This window comes from Rhipicephalus sanguineus, chromosome 9, assembly GCF_013339695.2.
Source record: "Rhipicephalus sanguineus isolate Rsan-2018 chromosome 9, BIME_Rsan_1.4, whole genome shotgun sequence".
Lineage (NCBI taxonomy): Eukaryota > Metazoa > Arthropoda > Arachnida > Ixodida > Ixodidae > Rhipicephalus > Rhipicephalus sanguineus.
In genome coordinates this window covers 81,354,752-81,369,596 of record NC_051184.2, presented here as the reverse complement: position 1 = coordinate 81,369,596, position 14,845 = coordinate 81,354,752, and the positions used below count along the sequence as shown (strand labels likewise).

The window sequence follows — 14,845 nt, the reverse complement described above, 5'->3', positions numbered from 1 at the left end:
ATGTTTCACGAAGCGTTGACCGATCGGCAGTAGAGTAACGGAACGCGTATATTCCGTGCTGCGTTATCGTAGGATGTATTCGAGTGCTCCGGATCGTGCCGGCAGTTATTACATAACCGAAAGTAAGAAAAAAAAAAAGAAGAAGAAGAAGAAAAAACGCGTCGACAGCAAGTTCTAGTTTGCCTATACGTCGGTGAAACTCTGAGAGATCATTGTAATGTAGGGTAGCACAATCAGTTGTAACTGACCAGTTCGCCCGTTTTTACTGTATCATTAAAAACGTTGTTGCGAATGTGGAAGTCGCGATAAGCAGCCCAGGTGGTTTACTACTACGTAGATCGCTGTGATAGCCGCTGGTGTGTTGAAACGTTCACATTTCTCTCTAGAGCGCTCGGGAGCTTGTCTGCGCGACAGAGTAACGTCGAACAGCAGCCGCATCTTCTGGCATTCCGGTGCTGTGAATTGACAATCTTATTATTATTTTTTTTTTTTCGCATCGCATCGACCAAGCTTCAGGCAAGTAGCGTGGACGACTTTACAAACCTTGCCAGAGTGTTTGTGCTCATCTGATAAGCGCGGTCATTGGCTTTGTCTTTGTTAGGAGTGCCGTTGAAAGCACGTTTTCACATAGCTGCGGTGCAAGCTTTAGCACTGTTGAGTTGGCAATGGAATGTAACCTGTACGTATGGCCTACAGCTACAATGAAAAGCTATGGAAACCCATTGAAAAGTTTGTTTTTCAAGAAAAATTGCCTTCATTAGGAAAGTAACACTCGTGAATAGGTGCTGAGGCTACCTGCGAGCTAGGGTATATACCTGAATAAAAGCGATAGGAAAATTTTGGAGCAGCACTATTGCAGGCGTATACGAACTCTTTCATTGTTTTAGGTGAAATTGCAATTATTGTGTCGCCAGTATTGTCCACCTCTTCACAAACAGTAAGTTTGTTTAATGGCCAGAGGAAGATAAGACGATGTAATATCAATCAGTACTCTTTTCATTTTTATTGCTCATAATTTTCATTTTTATTGCTCATAAAACTAACACCAGTGCTCGCAACCTCAGGTTTCATTCTTAGAAAAAAAAAATGTAAAAACATTATAGCCTCACATTGACGGAAGGTCATGCCTAACAAAAAAAAAGGCCATGCAATCAATTTCCCGTCTTTGTTTGTGTTAATTGAATAAGTTTGCGCCAGCGAGCTTTTTCTTCCTGTCTGACCGTCCTGGGCACACATTGCAACGTTAAGTCCCATTTGCCATGTTTGGCACTAATTATTAACTCTAAAGGGCATGGTATAGTTGGTTAGGGTGTGCACTCGTGGAGTGGCAGTCATGAGTCAGTGTAATAAAAGTTGGCCGAGTTGGTTTCAATGCATGATGTAGGTAAGCGTGAGTAACACGTCGCACAAGAATAGAACACGGCACGCAAGAATTCGCGAATAAAAGTTGTCAGTCACTAGTAGTGTGTCGTCCTGTGTCTAATGTTCTTGTGTCCCATTCTCCCTACACATGCCTCCCTACATCATGAGTCACGGCTTAACATGGTGTGGTGACCATGTGTTGATACCCATAGCATCACAGGTTGCTCAACTGTATTTCCATGGCAGGGGCAGGAGACAGCGCCGAACCAAAGGTCTGCCTGGTGCACTTGGACCTCGGCGTTGGCGGGGCCGAGCGGCTCATGGTGGACGTCGGGCTGGCGCTGCGGTCCAAGGGAAGCCCCGTCCAGATTGTCACCACGCACCACGACCGAAACCACTGCTTTCCTGAAACGCTTGACGACCACTTCAAGGTAGCGTCACTTCGCAACACTTTTTGGTGCCGCGCGTTTTCAGGCACTTTCACCCGCTGTGTACTGAAATGCTTTTGTGCCAAAGTGCCACTAACTTAATTTCCAAGTAACATGCAGCATGCAAAGAACACATTACAGGTTGTAAACTTAAATGCTATTTATTGGGACCACGCTGTTGAATGCCTTACAATACTTATGAATTTTAAAGTAAAATTGACATTAGGACATATATCTATACCAGGTGTCTCAGCTAATTAGGACCAAGATTTAAAAAAAAAATGTTCTAGGAAAGTAGTACTTGCAGTATATTAGTGCTCGTAGTGTGTACTTAGTACCTGTATTTTTCATTACTAAGTATTGATTAGTTAGCTACCTTTAATTATCCAAATTCTTCATTATTGCTTGAATTAGTAAAATAATAACTTTAATTTGTAGGCCACCCCAGATAACTTCAGAATTGAGCATTTATTTTGTGCCGAAATCTGCCTGGTTGTTTTTTCCAAGAAAAAAGAACAACCCAGAACGCATGCCAAATACAGCAAGTACAACTTTACTAGAGCACATGGTCTTTTTTAAATCTTGGTTCAAGTTAGCTGGGACACCTGGTAAATGCATGTAGCATCCCCTTCAAGTGCGAATTATGATGCACTGTCTGCAAATGTGTCAAATTCGCATGGCATGATTTCAAGGCACTCAGTATTACTTTCCAAGAAAGAAAATGAAGGAATGTGTTATTGTGTGTGAGTTTCAGTAATTAATGTTAATTAGCATGTAATTAAATATCTAATTATACTGTAATCAGTCAGCTTCAATCCTTGCATAAAAAGAATCAAATATTAGGCCCAAAATGCATGCCCAGTTTCTTTTCTTGGTTGTATTCGTTTCGAGCAAAGAAAAAAATACTCTTGACGTTGGTCTTGGAACGTGGCACATCAAGCGATCGTCAAACATGGTAGTGTCTCCAGCAAAGTGATCCTCTGCAGCAATACGCAGCACAGTGAAGTTAAATTACTGCTAGTTGTCCACTCAGGAAGCCTGCACAAATGTGCACACTGCGTTTAAAGTCATTTGAAAAAACACGCGGTGCTTGACGTGCCTCCGAAGTTGATGTGTACAGTTGTACACACCGCCGCTGAAGGGGATATATACTTATACAAGACGCATCGATATCGCACTCATGCAGGAGGAAGTGCTGTACTTCGTGCAGCTTCTGTAGGCACTAACACCAAAACTGCCTGTAGTAAGTTCTTGTGCAGAACCTACAGTGTAACAGATTGATGAGTGTGAAGATAACAGTTGCAGCGTGCAGTACAGTGACTGGCAGGCATCTTGCAAGTGGTACCCACGTGGTGGTCTAGTGGTTATGGTGCTCTGCTGACCCAAAGGTCACGGGATCGAATTCCAGCCACGACAGTCACATTTTCAATGGAGGCAAAAACTCTAGGGGCCGTGTACTCGGATTTAGGTGCACGTCCCTCATAATGGCGTCCCTCATAATCATATCGTGGTTTGGGGACGCAAAGCCCCAACAATTATTGTTATTATTATTATCTTGCAGGTGGTGGTGGTGGGCGACTGGCTGCCGCGGTCGATACTGGGGCGTTTCTACGCCCTGTGCTCGTACCTGCGCATGATGGTGGCTGCCCTATACGTCGTTTGGTACAGCGACGTTCAGCCCGACATCATCATATGCGACCAGGTGAGGACTGCACATTTAAATGATACAAATGTCATGGAACTGCAAAGACTGAACAATAGGACATCTCCTACTCACGATATGTTGTAGCATAACTTCTGTAAGACCCACACCCTGGCTTCAAAGCTCTCTGCTTTTTGAAAGAGTCATGACTCCTCGCATGTACGTGTGAATGCGGAAACACAAATGCGGTGTAAATATAAGCTGTGGGCGAAAACTTCTCTTTCTTTCTTTTCTTTTGCATTTCTTTCTCCCAGTACATTTCAATGCACGCTTCAGTGCCACTGGGATAGGACACTCAGGACAATAGGTAGTAGGAACAAATAGTCCTAGTTTGTTCAAGTTGCATTCAATACACTCTTCCTTTAACTTGAACATCAACTGACCGAAGTCTTCCCTTGCATTATCTGAATATTGGTTTTGGCTTTGTTACATGGCTCTCCTTCTTTTGAACTTCTTCATCGTTCTCTATTTTGGAGATTTCCCAGTCAATCTTTATAGACTGCCCATTTCAACACAAAGCTATGAATTGTAGGTGATCTGAACCTGGTGTCAGCAGAGTTCTTCAGATTCCTATGTTCCTGTGGTCATCAGAGGTCAGCTCGTAAATCCTACACAAATTCCAGACCATCTGCATCAGCTGCAGTAAAATTTGTGTTCGCTTGGCTGTACAAGCCGTCTCGGCAGTTTCGTGCAGTGCAGTGGAAGCTACTAGTAAGATAGAACTGATGGAAAGGCTCTTCCGTCATCCGCCTCCTCTTGCTGTCTGTGCAACGTCGACCGAATGGAAGATTTGTTCAAGTCCAGCACTGCACAGTTCTCATACCATCTCTGGAACAAACACCTGGGTCTTGTTATGGCTATGACGCACTGCAATGTTTCACGAGGTTAAACACTGCAATGTAATTCTAATCGGTGTAACTAAGTATAGTGCCACATGCACCTTTGTCGTCGATATTACGAAATGGTCGCGAAATGAAATAATAGGGCAAAATGTTTGTTTGCACCGCACTCATTTGCATTACGTGAAAAAGTGTCCCTGTTGGGTTTGCCACGGCTGCTGTGGCCCTACTACATTTTGCCGGTTTCATTAAGCACGACTGTAGTCTCTTAACTGCCGGCTTACACACTAGGAATTGAGTGAGGTGCATCTCAAAGCCATATGTTCAGATATTGTTACTAATAATCACTAGAGATGGGCTAACAGCAAATTTGAGGTTCGAAGCGAATCCGAAGCGAATAGTGATTTGGTCGAATAATTTCGAATCAAATAGTTCGAGTAGTATATAGCGCATATTATTATGAAAAATTAGCATATTTGTCATGACCCTTGCACAATATTTTTAAGAATTGGAACTAGGTATGAGCGAATGTCACTTTTTTGGTTTGAAATGAAGTGACCTTGAATAGTATCAAGATTTGAATTGCGGTAGGGTGCAAGTTAGAAGTGGTACAATATGTTACAATTTAAAAATTACTATACTTAACACATATAAGCCCATATAACACGCCTTTGAACTTCAAAAAATATGTACACTTAACCTTGAAGTGTGGCTTTGCGGCAGTGCAGATTTCTCCTGTAAAGGTGGTTTCACGATACAGCAACCCGACGCTGCAGTGAAACCACCTTTACAGGGGGTTGTGCGCGGTCAAACATACATATATTCGTTCATTTCGAATACTTCGAAATTTCGAATAATATAAATTCGTATCAAAGCGAATTGGAATACTGTAATATTCGTTCGAATATTCGAAACGCCCGAATATTCGCCCATCCCTAATTCATGGATGCTCGTGCATTGATTCTGCTCACATAGTGTAAGACTTGTCCGACTTTATAGGAATGTTGAGGAAGAACCACCATATGACAGTCCTGAATCCTAGTCGTAAAAGACAGTGCAAAGGAAATGCATACTGGAAACACGCCCTTGCCATGCGATGGACAAGCGGGAGGTTTGTACCTGTCAAGCATGCTAATAGTATGAGCGCTGATCATTGGGAGGACATCACTAACGATTGCGTCGTACAAAACGGTGCTTTCAGATGTCTTCAGACAATAGGGCCTATTTGCAAAGGGTCAGGCAGGCCTTGCAATAAAACAGGGTCACTGTCAAATGAAGTTGCGCACCTTACATCATGCTGTCTCCAAGTATATTTTTCCTTCCTCCATGCTCTAAGCACCGCCTCGGGTAGCTGGGTAGATCCTTAATGTCTTCGCGTTACCCTTGGGCAGACAACAGCTTTTTTTTCTTTTGTAAACCTTTTTTCACATTCCAGGAAGGTCCCAGGTTCGATCACCAAAATGAAGGCGAATTTCTCTTCGACCTCAGAGCTTCCTTGCAAACCTGTGTAGTACTGACGGATTTAAACGCAAACATTTAGGGCTAAGTAATGCTTGTATTTTTGTTTCCAGAGTCTACAGTTTGTGTGACATCGGCGTAATTTTGACCTGAACACTTACATCAGAGCCAACGTCACCTTTAACGGCCAGATTTGCAGCAACGTGATGCGGTTATCACGAGCCATTGCTCATAGCATTCATCATACTAAAAAAAATTATGCTGCGTTTCCATCTGTGAGTACTGTACTTGCTTGATATTTTCATTCAGCACTTCACTTTTACCTGGAAATCAATGCCCGTAGTGGGGACAACCTTTGTGTTGTCTTGTTCTCTTGTGCAGGGCCGTAACTAAGGGGGGGTTGAGGGGGTTCTGACACCCCCTGAAACTTTTTCATGCTTTAACTTTTCGGGTGGCACTAAAATACTTGCACGCCTTCACAGCGACCACCAGTTGCCAAAGTTAGCCGTTCTATACACAAACACCCCCCGAAAGGAATTCCTGAATACAGCCCTGCTCTTGTGTCCATGTTCGAACACCTTGCCTTCTTTTAAAACAAGGTAACCGTCTGTGACTTTGATCTTTCTGTGCAGGTGTCTGCATGCGTGCCGATCCTCCGAATGTGTCGCAACGCCCGGATCGTCTTCTACTGCCACTTCCCCGACCTGATGCTCTCGAAGCCGGGTGGCCTGCTGAAGCGCATCTACCGCTGGCCGCTCGACGCGCTCGAGCAGTGGAGCATGAAGTTTGCGGACGCTGTGCTTGTCAACAGCCACTTCACTGGTGAGGTGTGAGGAGGTGGATAAATCAAGGTGGCTTGGCCACAGGGTGAACCTGTGAACACGTCTTTGTATTGTTTTATTGCAACAGAAGTTGTGTGGCTGCTCCAACTACAAGTTGCCAAGAATTGAAAGATAACAGAGAGCTTTACAAGGACGGTGACCACTGTGCATTAATAATAATAACTGGCGGGGTTTTACATCCCAAAACTACGATGACTATGAGGGACACCGTAATGGACGGCTCCGGAAATTTCGACCACCTGGTGTTCTTTAACGTGCACCTAAATCTAAGTACACAGGCCTCTAGCATTCTGCCTTCATTGAAATATGGCCTTCATTGAAATACGGAAATGTTTTTGACACCACCTTGATTGCACCAAATCACGTAAATGAATACAATTCGGCCCCTGCATTGCCTCATTCTTGATTAGACAACTAGGGAACACCACCCCTTCTGCACTTCAACAACCTAGCCAAAAGAAATGCTTTCATGATGCCATCTCAAAAGAATATCCTTAGGGATCCTCTCCAACCTTTTTTATGAAATTTTGCTTCGAAGTATTAAACAAATATTAGACAAATATTTGACAGCTATTCGAAAAACTATTAGAAAAATATTTGATTCGATTCGCACTCACATTTTAAAATTTGAATTCGCTTCGCACTCAAAATTTTACTATTAGCACAACTCTAAAAACAAAAACTTCAAAATCTTAAATATGCAACTGATGACCACGCGCTCATTGGGCACAGGTTCGTGATACACAGAAATAATAACTATAATAAAACACGTGACAGTGCATTTTCCGGGCTCAGTTATGCCAAATAAAGAGTTCTATATTCTTCGCTGTCAAGATCCGTAGCATCACGTTCTTCACAATTGCTACAACATGACAACATTCAATGAGAGAGAACAGTAAGCTCATCCAAGAGGCTGAGTTTTTTTTTAGTTGCTAAAAGATGTTCCAATTCGTTGCCTACCTTGGCCATGTATACTATACTTGCTATGATGGCTTAGTTAATGGTAGGCTTTTGCGAATAGTAAATTTTAGGTCCGAAGCGAATTCGAATAGTTTATATCACATATTATAAAGAAAAATGAGCATATTTGTCATGAACCAACTAACCAGCGCAATATTTTTAAAGTTGAAACAAGGCATATGCATATGTCATTCTTTTTGGTTCAAAGGGAAGTGGAAGCAACTTTGAGTAATAGCAGTATTTGACTTTCGGTAGAATGCAAGTGATAACCTGTAAAACATGTTACGTTTTAATTTTAAGATTTACTATACATGGAGCATAAAAGCCGGTATAACAAGCTTTTAAACTTAAAAAATGATGAATCGATGTGAGGGTAATACAGTAAAACCTCATTAATTCAAGATCCCGCATAATTAAAAGGATTTTCTTGGCCCCGTATATGCAATGTACATTTGAGTGGATAATTTGAAGTGGCGGTCAGCACCAGCCCGGTTAATACGAAAACTTTGGGTGCCATGGTGCCAATTCCCCGATCCCGATTTAGCCGCAGATCCGCAGAAACGATGGCCCTTAGGAGCCACAAGGCAATGCAATGTAGCGATACTAATGAGTGACAAGTGAAGCATCCCAGCCTCACTGCTGCCAGCGCAAGAAAAAAACTAAACAAAAGGCGTTCTCATGGTCAGCTGAAATGTGCGCCTGCGGAAAAGACGCGCTTCACTGCAACACAGCAGTGACACGCGGGCAGCATGACGCATGCTTCTCTCAACATCAGCGCGTCATGATTTACCCATTCTTTCTGGTAAAATAGAGAAATTAGTAAAGGGTGGTCTGATGGAATTCGCGATATATGCGAACCTCCGATTGGCGGTTGTTCCGGCAATTTGCGCACTTGCACTGCTGGCGGAGTACTTGCCTGCAACGCCTACTTGGAAAACTTCAATGATCATCTTTTCCACCCAGAACACATCGCGAATTCCGTCACACTGGTCATTATTAAATGCTTTATTTTACCAGAAAGAATGGGCGAATGGTCGCATCATGACGCGCTGACGCTGCGAGGAGCAGGTGATATGCTGCCCGCGTGTCACCACTGTGTTGCAGCGAAGCGCGTCTTTTCCGCAGGCGCGCATTTCAGTTGACCAGGAGACCGCTTTTTTTCCTCTTTCTTTTTTTTTTCTTGCGCTGGCAGCAGCGAGGCCCGCCGTTTCCCCGGTTTAGCGGCAAAATTGGGACCAGGTATTGCTGGAAGACATAACCCTTGTAGCCGCAAACTAGCAGGAAAGCAAAGGACCACCTCTGATTACTTCCAGTAATTCAAAGTTCCTTGCATCCCGCTTTTTGTATGTTTGGTTAATTCGAAAACCCGCCTAATTAGGTTTTTCACAGTCCCAGTCACTTTGAATTTACGAGGTTTTACTGTATGTTCATTTAACCTCGAAGTGGGCTTCGCGGCAGTGCAAATTTCTCCTGGAAAGGTGTATTCACCGTAGAGCACACCTCCACTGCAGTGAAACTACCTTTACAGGTACCCGCGGTTATATATGTCTATTCGTTCATTTCGAATACTTCGAAATTTCCTGGAATTTAAATTCGTTTCGAAGGGAATTCGAATACTGTAATATTCGTTCGAATATTCGAAGTGCTCGAATATTCGCACAAGCCTAGTTAATGGCTATGGCCTAGAGCTGCTGAGCTTGAGGTGTGTTCATTCTCGGCCGTGGCAGCTGCATTTCACAAAGGGTGCAAAATGCAAACGCACTTGTGTAGTACTTAGGTTTAGGTGCACGCTCAAAAACCGCAGGTGCTCAAAAATAATCCGGAGTATGGAGTCCCTCATTGCGGTTTTGCCAGGAGCTATTATAATTTTTTTTTGGCCGTGAGTAGTGCCGCTTACACTCCCAGCTCATACAGCTGTGCAAACACAGATGAAAGCAGACGGTAGGTGCGGGTTCAACTAGCAGTGCTCACAAGTCACAATTTTATCCACTTTCTATTACACTTGCTTATTTCCACATTTCATTTAAACGTCACAGCTAACTTACTCTGGCTTGGTGTGGGTTACTGCTTGTGGCCTAAGCCACTGAGCGAGATGAACCGATCTAGAAGAGTACTGACCAAGGAAGTGACCTTTAGAGCATTCGCGCATGTCAGTATGCATTCTTTGCATCGAACGCAGTAAGGCAGAAGGTATCCAACACAATCACGGCAGTGGCTATAGGCAGGAGTGAGTCATAAGGTTGATGCAGCAATTGTGATAACACGCGGGAACCCTCATTTTCCTTGTGAATTGCAGGAAGCGTCTTCAGAGAGGTGTTCCCTCGGCTGTCTCACGTGCAGCTGCAAGTCCTCTACCCGGCGGCGAGCCTCTCGGCCATCGAGCGCCCCCTGGAGGGAACCCTCGAGGAACTGGGCATCGACAAGCCCCAGGGGGCACTGTTCCTCTCTTTGAACCGCTTCGAGCGAAAGAAGAACCTTGCCCTGGCTCTGCACGCCGTGGGTGAGTGCAGGTGTTTTGGGAGTCGATGTGCAGCTGTTTGATAAGTATTTTGCATCACGTGATTGGTTTCAGGACAAGTTTCACTATGCCACTGCCGTTGGGAAGCCTGCCAGTGGTTGTACAATTAAACCTAGACATTATCGGTTGGTCTCTAACTCGTCCCAGTTTAAAACCCACTAGTACCAGTTGGTCTTCAAGTTCGGTTTCCAACTGGGACCAGTTGATCCCATGTAACACCATTTGAAACCAGTTGACCAGTTGAAGGCAAATTTTCGCGTTTGTTGAGGCATCTATGGCTTTTGCCTTAATAATTCGACATAGTAGATATAAGCTCCTACTGCACTACAGTCGGGTCTTTCTACTGTTGGGTCTGTTGTTTGATGCTGGATGCGAGATTGTTACAAAAAGGTTTGACTGCATACCATTACTCAAAGAAAGTAGTTTTATTGAATTACGAGTCCTTGTTACACCCAGGGCTCAATCACGCACTCCGTTTTTCGCAGAGCTCGCGTGCCGCGACACTCCCGTACACCTGATCATGGCCGGTGGCTACGACCCTGAATGCCGTGAGAACGTTGAGCACTGGGATGAGCTCGTCTCGCTCGCGGAGCAGCTGGGTGTGCAGCAGAGGGTCAGCTTCGTGCGGTCGCCCAGTGAGGCAGCCAAGCTGCTGCTCCTGCACGCGTGCCGCGCCGTGGTCTACACGCCGGCCAACGAGCACTTCGGCATCGTGCCCGTCGAGGCCATGTGCATGCGGCGGGCCGTGGTGGCGTGCAACAGCGGAGGCCCCACCGAGACCGTGTTGCACGGCGAGACGGGCCTGCTGTGCGACCCCACTCCCAAGGCCTTCGCTGCCGCCCTCGTACGCCTGGCGAAGGACCGCAGCCTGACGCAGGAGATGGGCGAGCGTGGACGGAAGCGTGCTGAGGAACTGTTTTCTTGGCAGCGCTTCGTGCGTGAGGTGCATGAGGTGGCCTTTGGGGACGACAAACGCAAGGATCGGTAACGACCAACCCCACACAATCCGCTTGAGTGTTGTCCTCCGTGTCCCCTGTGGGGACGGCAAACACAAAGCATCGGTAGTGATTGACCTCTCACCGCTGTCCTTGCTATCCTGGTGTTTTGGGTGTTCATTGGTGTTTATAAGCAGTGGCTGTAATGCAACAGATAGAACAGCGTCGTAGGACAACCGAATGAAGTGGGAAGGACACAACCGCTTTATAGAAACTGACCCCATTTTCAACTAATTGTGTTTGAGTTCATGCACCATTTCAAAGCCCCCTTCGGCATCCTAATGGCAAACTTAACTCGAACTGTAAACTGTAGGAAGCTTAACGAAAACCAACGGACAATGGAGCCAAGGAATGTATGGGGGAAGTAGTCTTCTAAATTTATTAGTCGAGTAATTATGATATCAGTGCAAAGAAATTAAGGCGTACGAAAAGACAACTTGCCGCCGGTAGGGACCAAACCTACAACCTTCGGATAATGCGTTAGATTGATTGAGCTACAGCAGCATTTATCCTCCCTTATGCTTTCCTTGGCTTCATTGTCTGTTAATTTTTATTGAGGTTGTGTCTAACAAAGGAATGAGCCCTTCATAAATTCCCATTTCTTCAATGAAACTATAGGAAGGAGGCTTATCAAGATCAGACCACCATTGCACTAGAGCATAGTCTGTCCATCATTTGATGGTAATGCACTGTCAGGTCAACGAAGGAAATCAACCTGACGTTCCGGCGAACTCTTTTTTTTGTGTACACTTATAGTCTCTTAACAAAGCCTGTGGATGTGATTGCCAGCTCAGGATGGCAGTTCTCCCTGAACTCTTAACTTAGCCAACAAAACGAACATGTCGAAATGCACTTTAGTTTCTAGTCGGCACCGGCACATAGTCCTCACGGTTTTTCCTGTCCTCTGGCGCTGTATTATCTGGTGCCATATGGTTTTACGTGAAACAGCTAGCCCAAATTATGGTATTCTCACAACTGTGACTGAAACCCGTCACAGTCGCTTGTGTCTGAACTAGTTTTGGAGGGACCGTATCCTAGACCGATCGCTCTACATCGATCGATTCAGAACATCACTCTATTTCATGGTACGACAAATTCAGCAAGCATTGCCACTTCTGCTAACGGGAAAGCGTCTAAGCATACCACAGCAGGAAAAGTTGTCTTAGCTAGAAAAAGAAGAATGTGGTGGTTTTGATGTGCTCTTGTATTTTCGTGTTCATTTGTAAAAGTGTTGAGCAAACATTCGTTTGCTGGTCAGCAGTGCATCCTACAAAATTTTTGTAGTTGTTCCTGTCTGGATCTGTCATGCTCCAGCATCCATCAGCTTTAAGAAAGCATGACATCAGAACATAGATATGCATTACTCGGTTCTCGTTCATTAAATATAGTAAAAAGTTCCCTTTAAGCATTCCCTGTTGAAAGGTGCTTGGTGTTTGCTTTCGCACCAGTTTTGTAGTTTATACAAATCGTTACAAAAGAGTTTACAGAAGTTGTGTTATGTGTCGCTCGATGAATTAGTGCCTTTTTAATGGCTCAGTGTATTTTTGACCATGCTGGTTGAGCTTTTCGAAATGGGCTGTTTCAATAGCAATCACTGCTGCACTGGCATTGTATTTCATAGCGCACTACCCAAAGATCCAACGGCCACAGTGTGGTTGAAAGATTGCCGCAGGCGGCCTACATTCAAACACCAAAAACGATTCACAATTATAACTCATTCAGTAATCCTGGCTCAATTTTTCACTTGTGTACAGCTGTTCTAGTGTGAGAATGTGTTATTTAAAGTGAAGACCAAAACAGTGTTGCATTTCAGTGTGCTTTGAAGTAAAGAATTCTTGTGGCTAGCTTCTGCCACGAGATTTATGCTAAGAAGCGTGATTCCATCATGTTTGTTCACATGGTGCCTTGTACGCAATGTGTAAAAGGCCTTGTATGAATAAGCGGGTGATTTATTTGTACAGAATGAAAGTGTTAATCATGAGAGCCAGTGAAAGGCTTAATAAAATGTTATGCCACCTTGCTTGTTTTATTTCTGGTGCGTGCGTTATCACTAGGCATGTGCGAATATGTGAGCACTTCGAATATTCGAATTCGCTTCGAAACGATTTTAAATTCTTGGAAATTTCCTGTAAAGGTAGTTTCACTGCAGTAGAGGGGTGCTGTACAGTGAATACACCTATTCAGGGAAAATCCACACTGCCGCGAAGCCCCACTTCAAGGTTAAATGAACATGTTACCCTCACACCAATTCATAATTTTTTACGTTTAAAATCTCGTTATACTGGCTTATATGCTCTAATTATAGTAAAGTTTAAAATGTGACGTATTTTACAGGTTATCACTTGCATTCTACCGAAAGTCAAATCCTGCTACTATTCAAAGTTGCTTCCACTTCCCTTTGAACCAAAAAGAATTACGTTTGCATATGCTTTGTTTCAATTTTAAGAAATATTGTGCAGGTTAGTTGGGTCATGACAAATATGGTCATTTTTTTTTTATAATATGCGATATATACTATTCGAATTTGATTCAAATTATTCGACCAAATTACTATTCGCTTCGAACCTAAAATTTACTATTCGCACAAGCCTGGTTATCATGCTTTGAGTGATTAGTGTGAGCAGTGCATTGTCTTTACCTTGGCTTAAAACACACAAATTTTCACTGCATGTCTGGTCTGCGCAACTACTCTAGTTGTGCTTTCACGAAAGTGATGTTACATTAGCCTTTTTCTGTTACGACCATTGTCTTGAATTTTATTACCATTCGGAATGGAGGTGACTTCTGTAGCACATCCGTGCGCTGCAAGTTTTGCCATTTTGCAAATGATTAACCAGTTATCATAACCGAAGTTGAAAACATAGTCGAGGCATGAAAGCCAAGACAGCCACTGTTTACAACTGCTTAATGTCAACTTTCTCATATCAACTTGTTCATTACATTGTGGATGACTATGTAATATTTCAAGAGATAACCAGTCCCAGCGACACTACTGTTCCACAATCAGATCTCAACGCTACATCTGTTTGGTGTAAAACTTGATGCAGGGTATTAAACGCTAAAAAATACAGTTGTGCTCGTAAGCCAGCCTACTAACAAATCAACTTCATATCACCTTGACAACTCTCCTCTGGAAGACCTCGTGCAGATATCTCAGCGTCACTAGATCATCAAAAACTCGCTTGGAATTGTCGCACAGAATCCAGTCTACAAAACGCTTGCACGTCTTTGCCAAAACTTCTCACACACTCCTAGAGCTCTTGTTAAACTTCTACATTTTTAAAACAAGGAGTTAGTTCAGAGGTTGAATGCGCCGTCTCGGTTTGGTACCTATACAATCTGGGTTACTCACTCAAAATGGTCCAGAGTAATTAGAGGACGTGCGATTATGCTAATCTAATTATGACGTAATTAGGTTACGTCTAATTAGGCTTGAAGTCCAAGTGTGACCAACATGAATTTGAGCTTCCAGCTACCACCCTTCACCTCCTGTCCAAAGATTTCACATTTGCGTCTTATCTCACCAGATATTTTGTCATTGTTCACTACAAAATGGATTCATCTCCTCCCCAGTACCGGTCATCACACACTGACCAGTAATGTTTCAAGGCCTCTTCAATTAACTCTTTCGTTACGGAGGAAAAATGGCTGATTTTCAGTGCTTCCACAAAAAAATTTTTTCTCTTGAACAACTGCTAGCTTTAAGCATTGCTATACATCAAATCGTAGCTTTTTCATTTG

The 14,845-nt window shown here is 43.7% G+C and overlaps 1 protein-coding gene across 2 annotated transcripts in view; it reads left to right on the top strand.

Moving 5' to 3' along the window:
* LOC119405944 (alpha-1,3/1,6-mannosyltransferase ALG2) overlaps nucleotides 1-13,122 on the top strand; it is a 23,961-nt gene extending 10,839 nt beyond the window's left edge. Inside the window, exons 2-6 of one of the 2 annotated variants that reach the window (XM_037672768.2) lie at nucleotides 1,609-1,793; nucleotides 3,352-3,492; nucleotides 6,422-6,611; nucleotides 9,888-10,091; nucleotides 10,595-13,122. In XM_037672768.2, the coding sequence (XP_037528696.2) occupies nucleotides 1,609-1,793; nucleotides 3,352-3,492; nucleotides 6,422-6,611; nucleotides 9,888-10,091; nucleotides 10,595-11,097 (1,223 nt within the window). In that variant the 3' untranslated portion in view covers nucleotides 11,098-13,122. The remainder of the gene's footprint in view (nucleotides 1-1,608; nucleotides 1,794-3,351; nucleotides 3,493-6,421; nucleotides 6,612-9,887; nucleotides 10,092-10,594) is intronic. The other variant, XM_049419269.1, reaches the window with a different exon arrangement.
* Nucleotides 13,123-14,845: the final 1,723 nt, after the last annotated feature.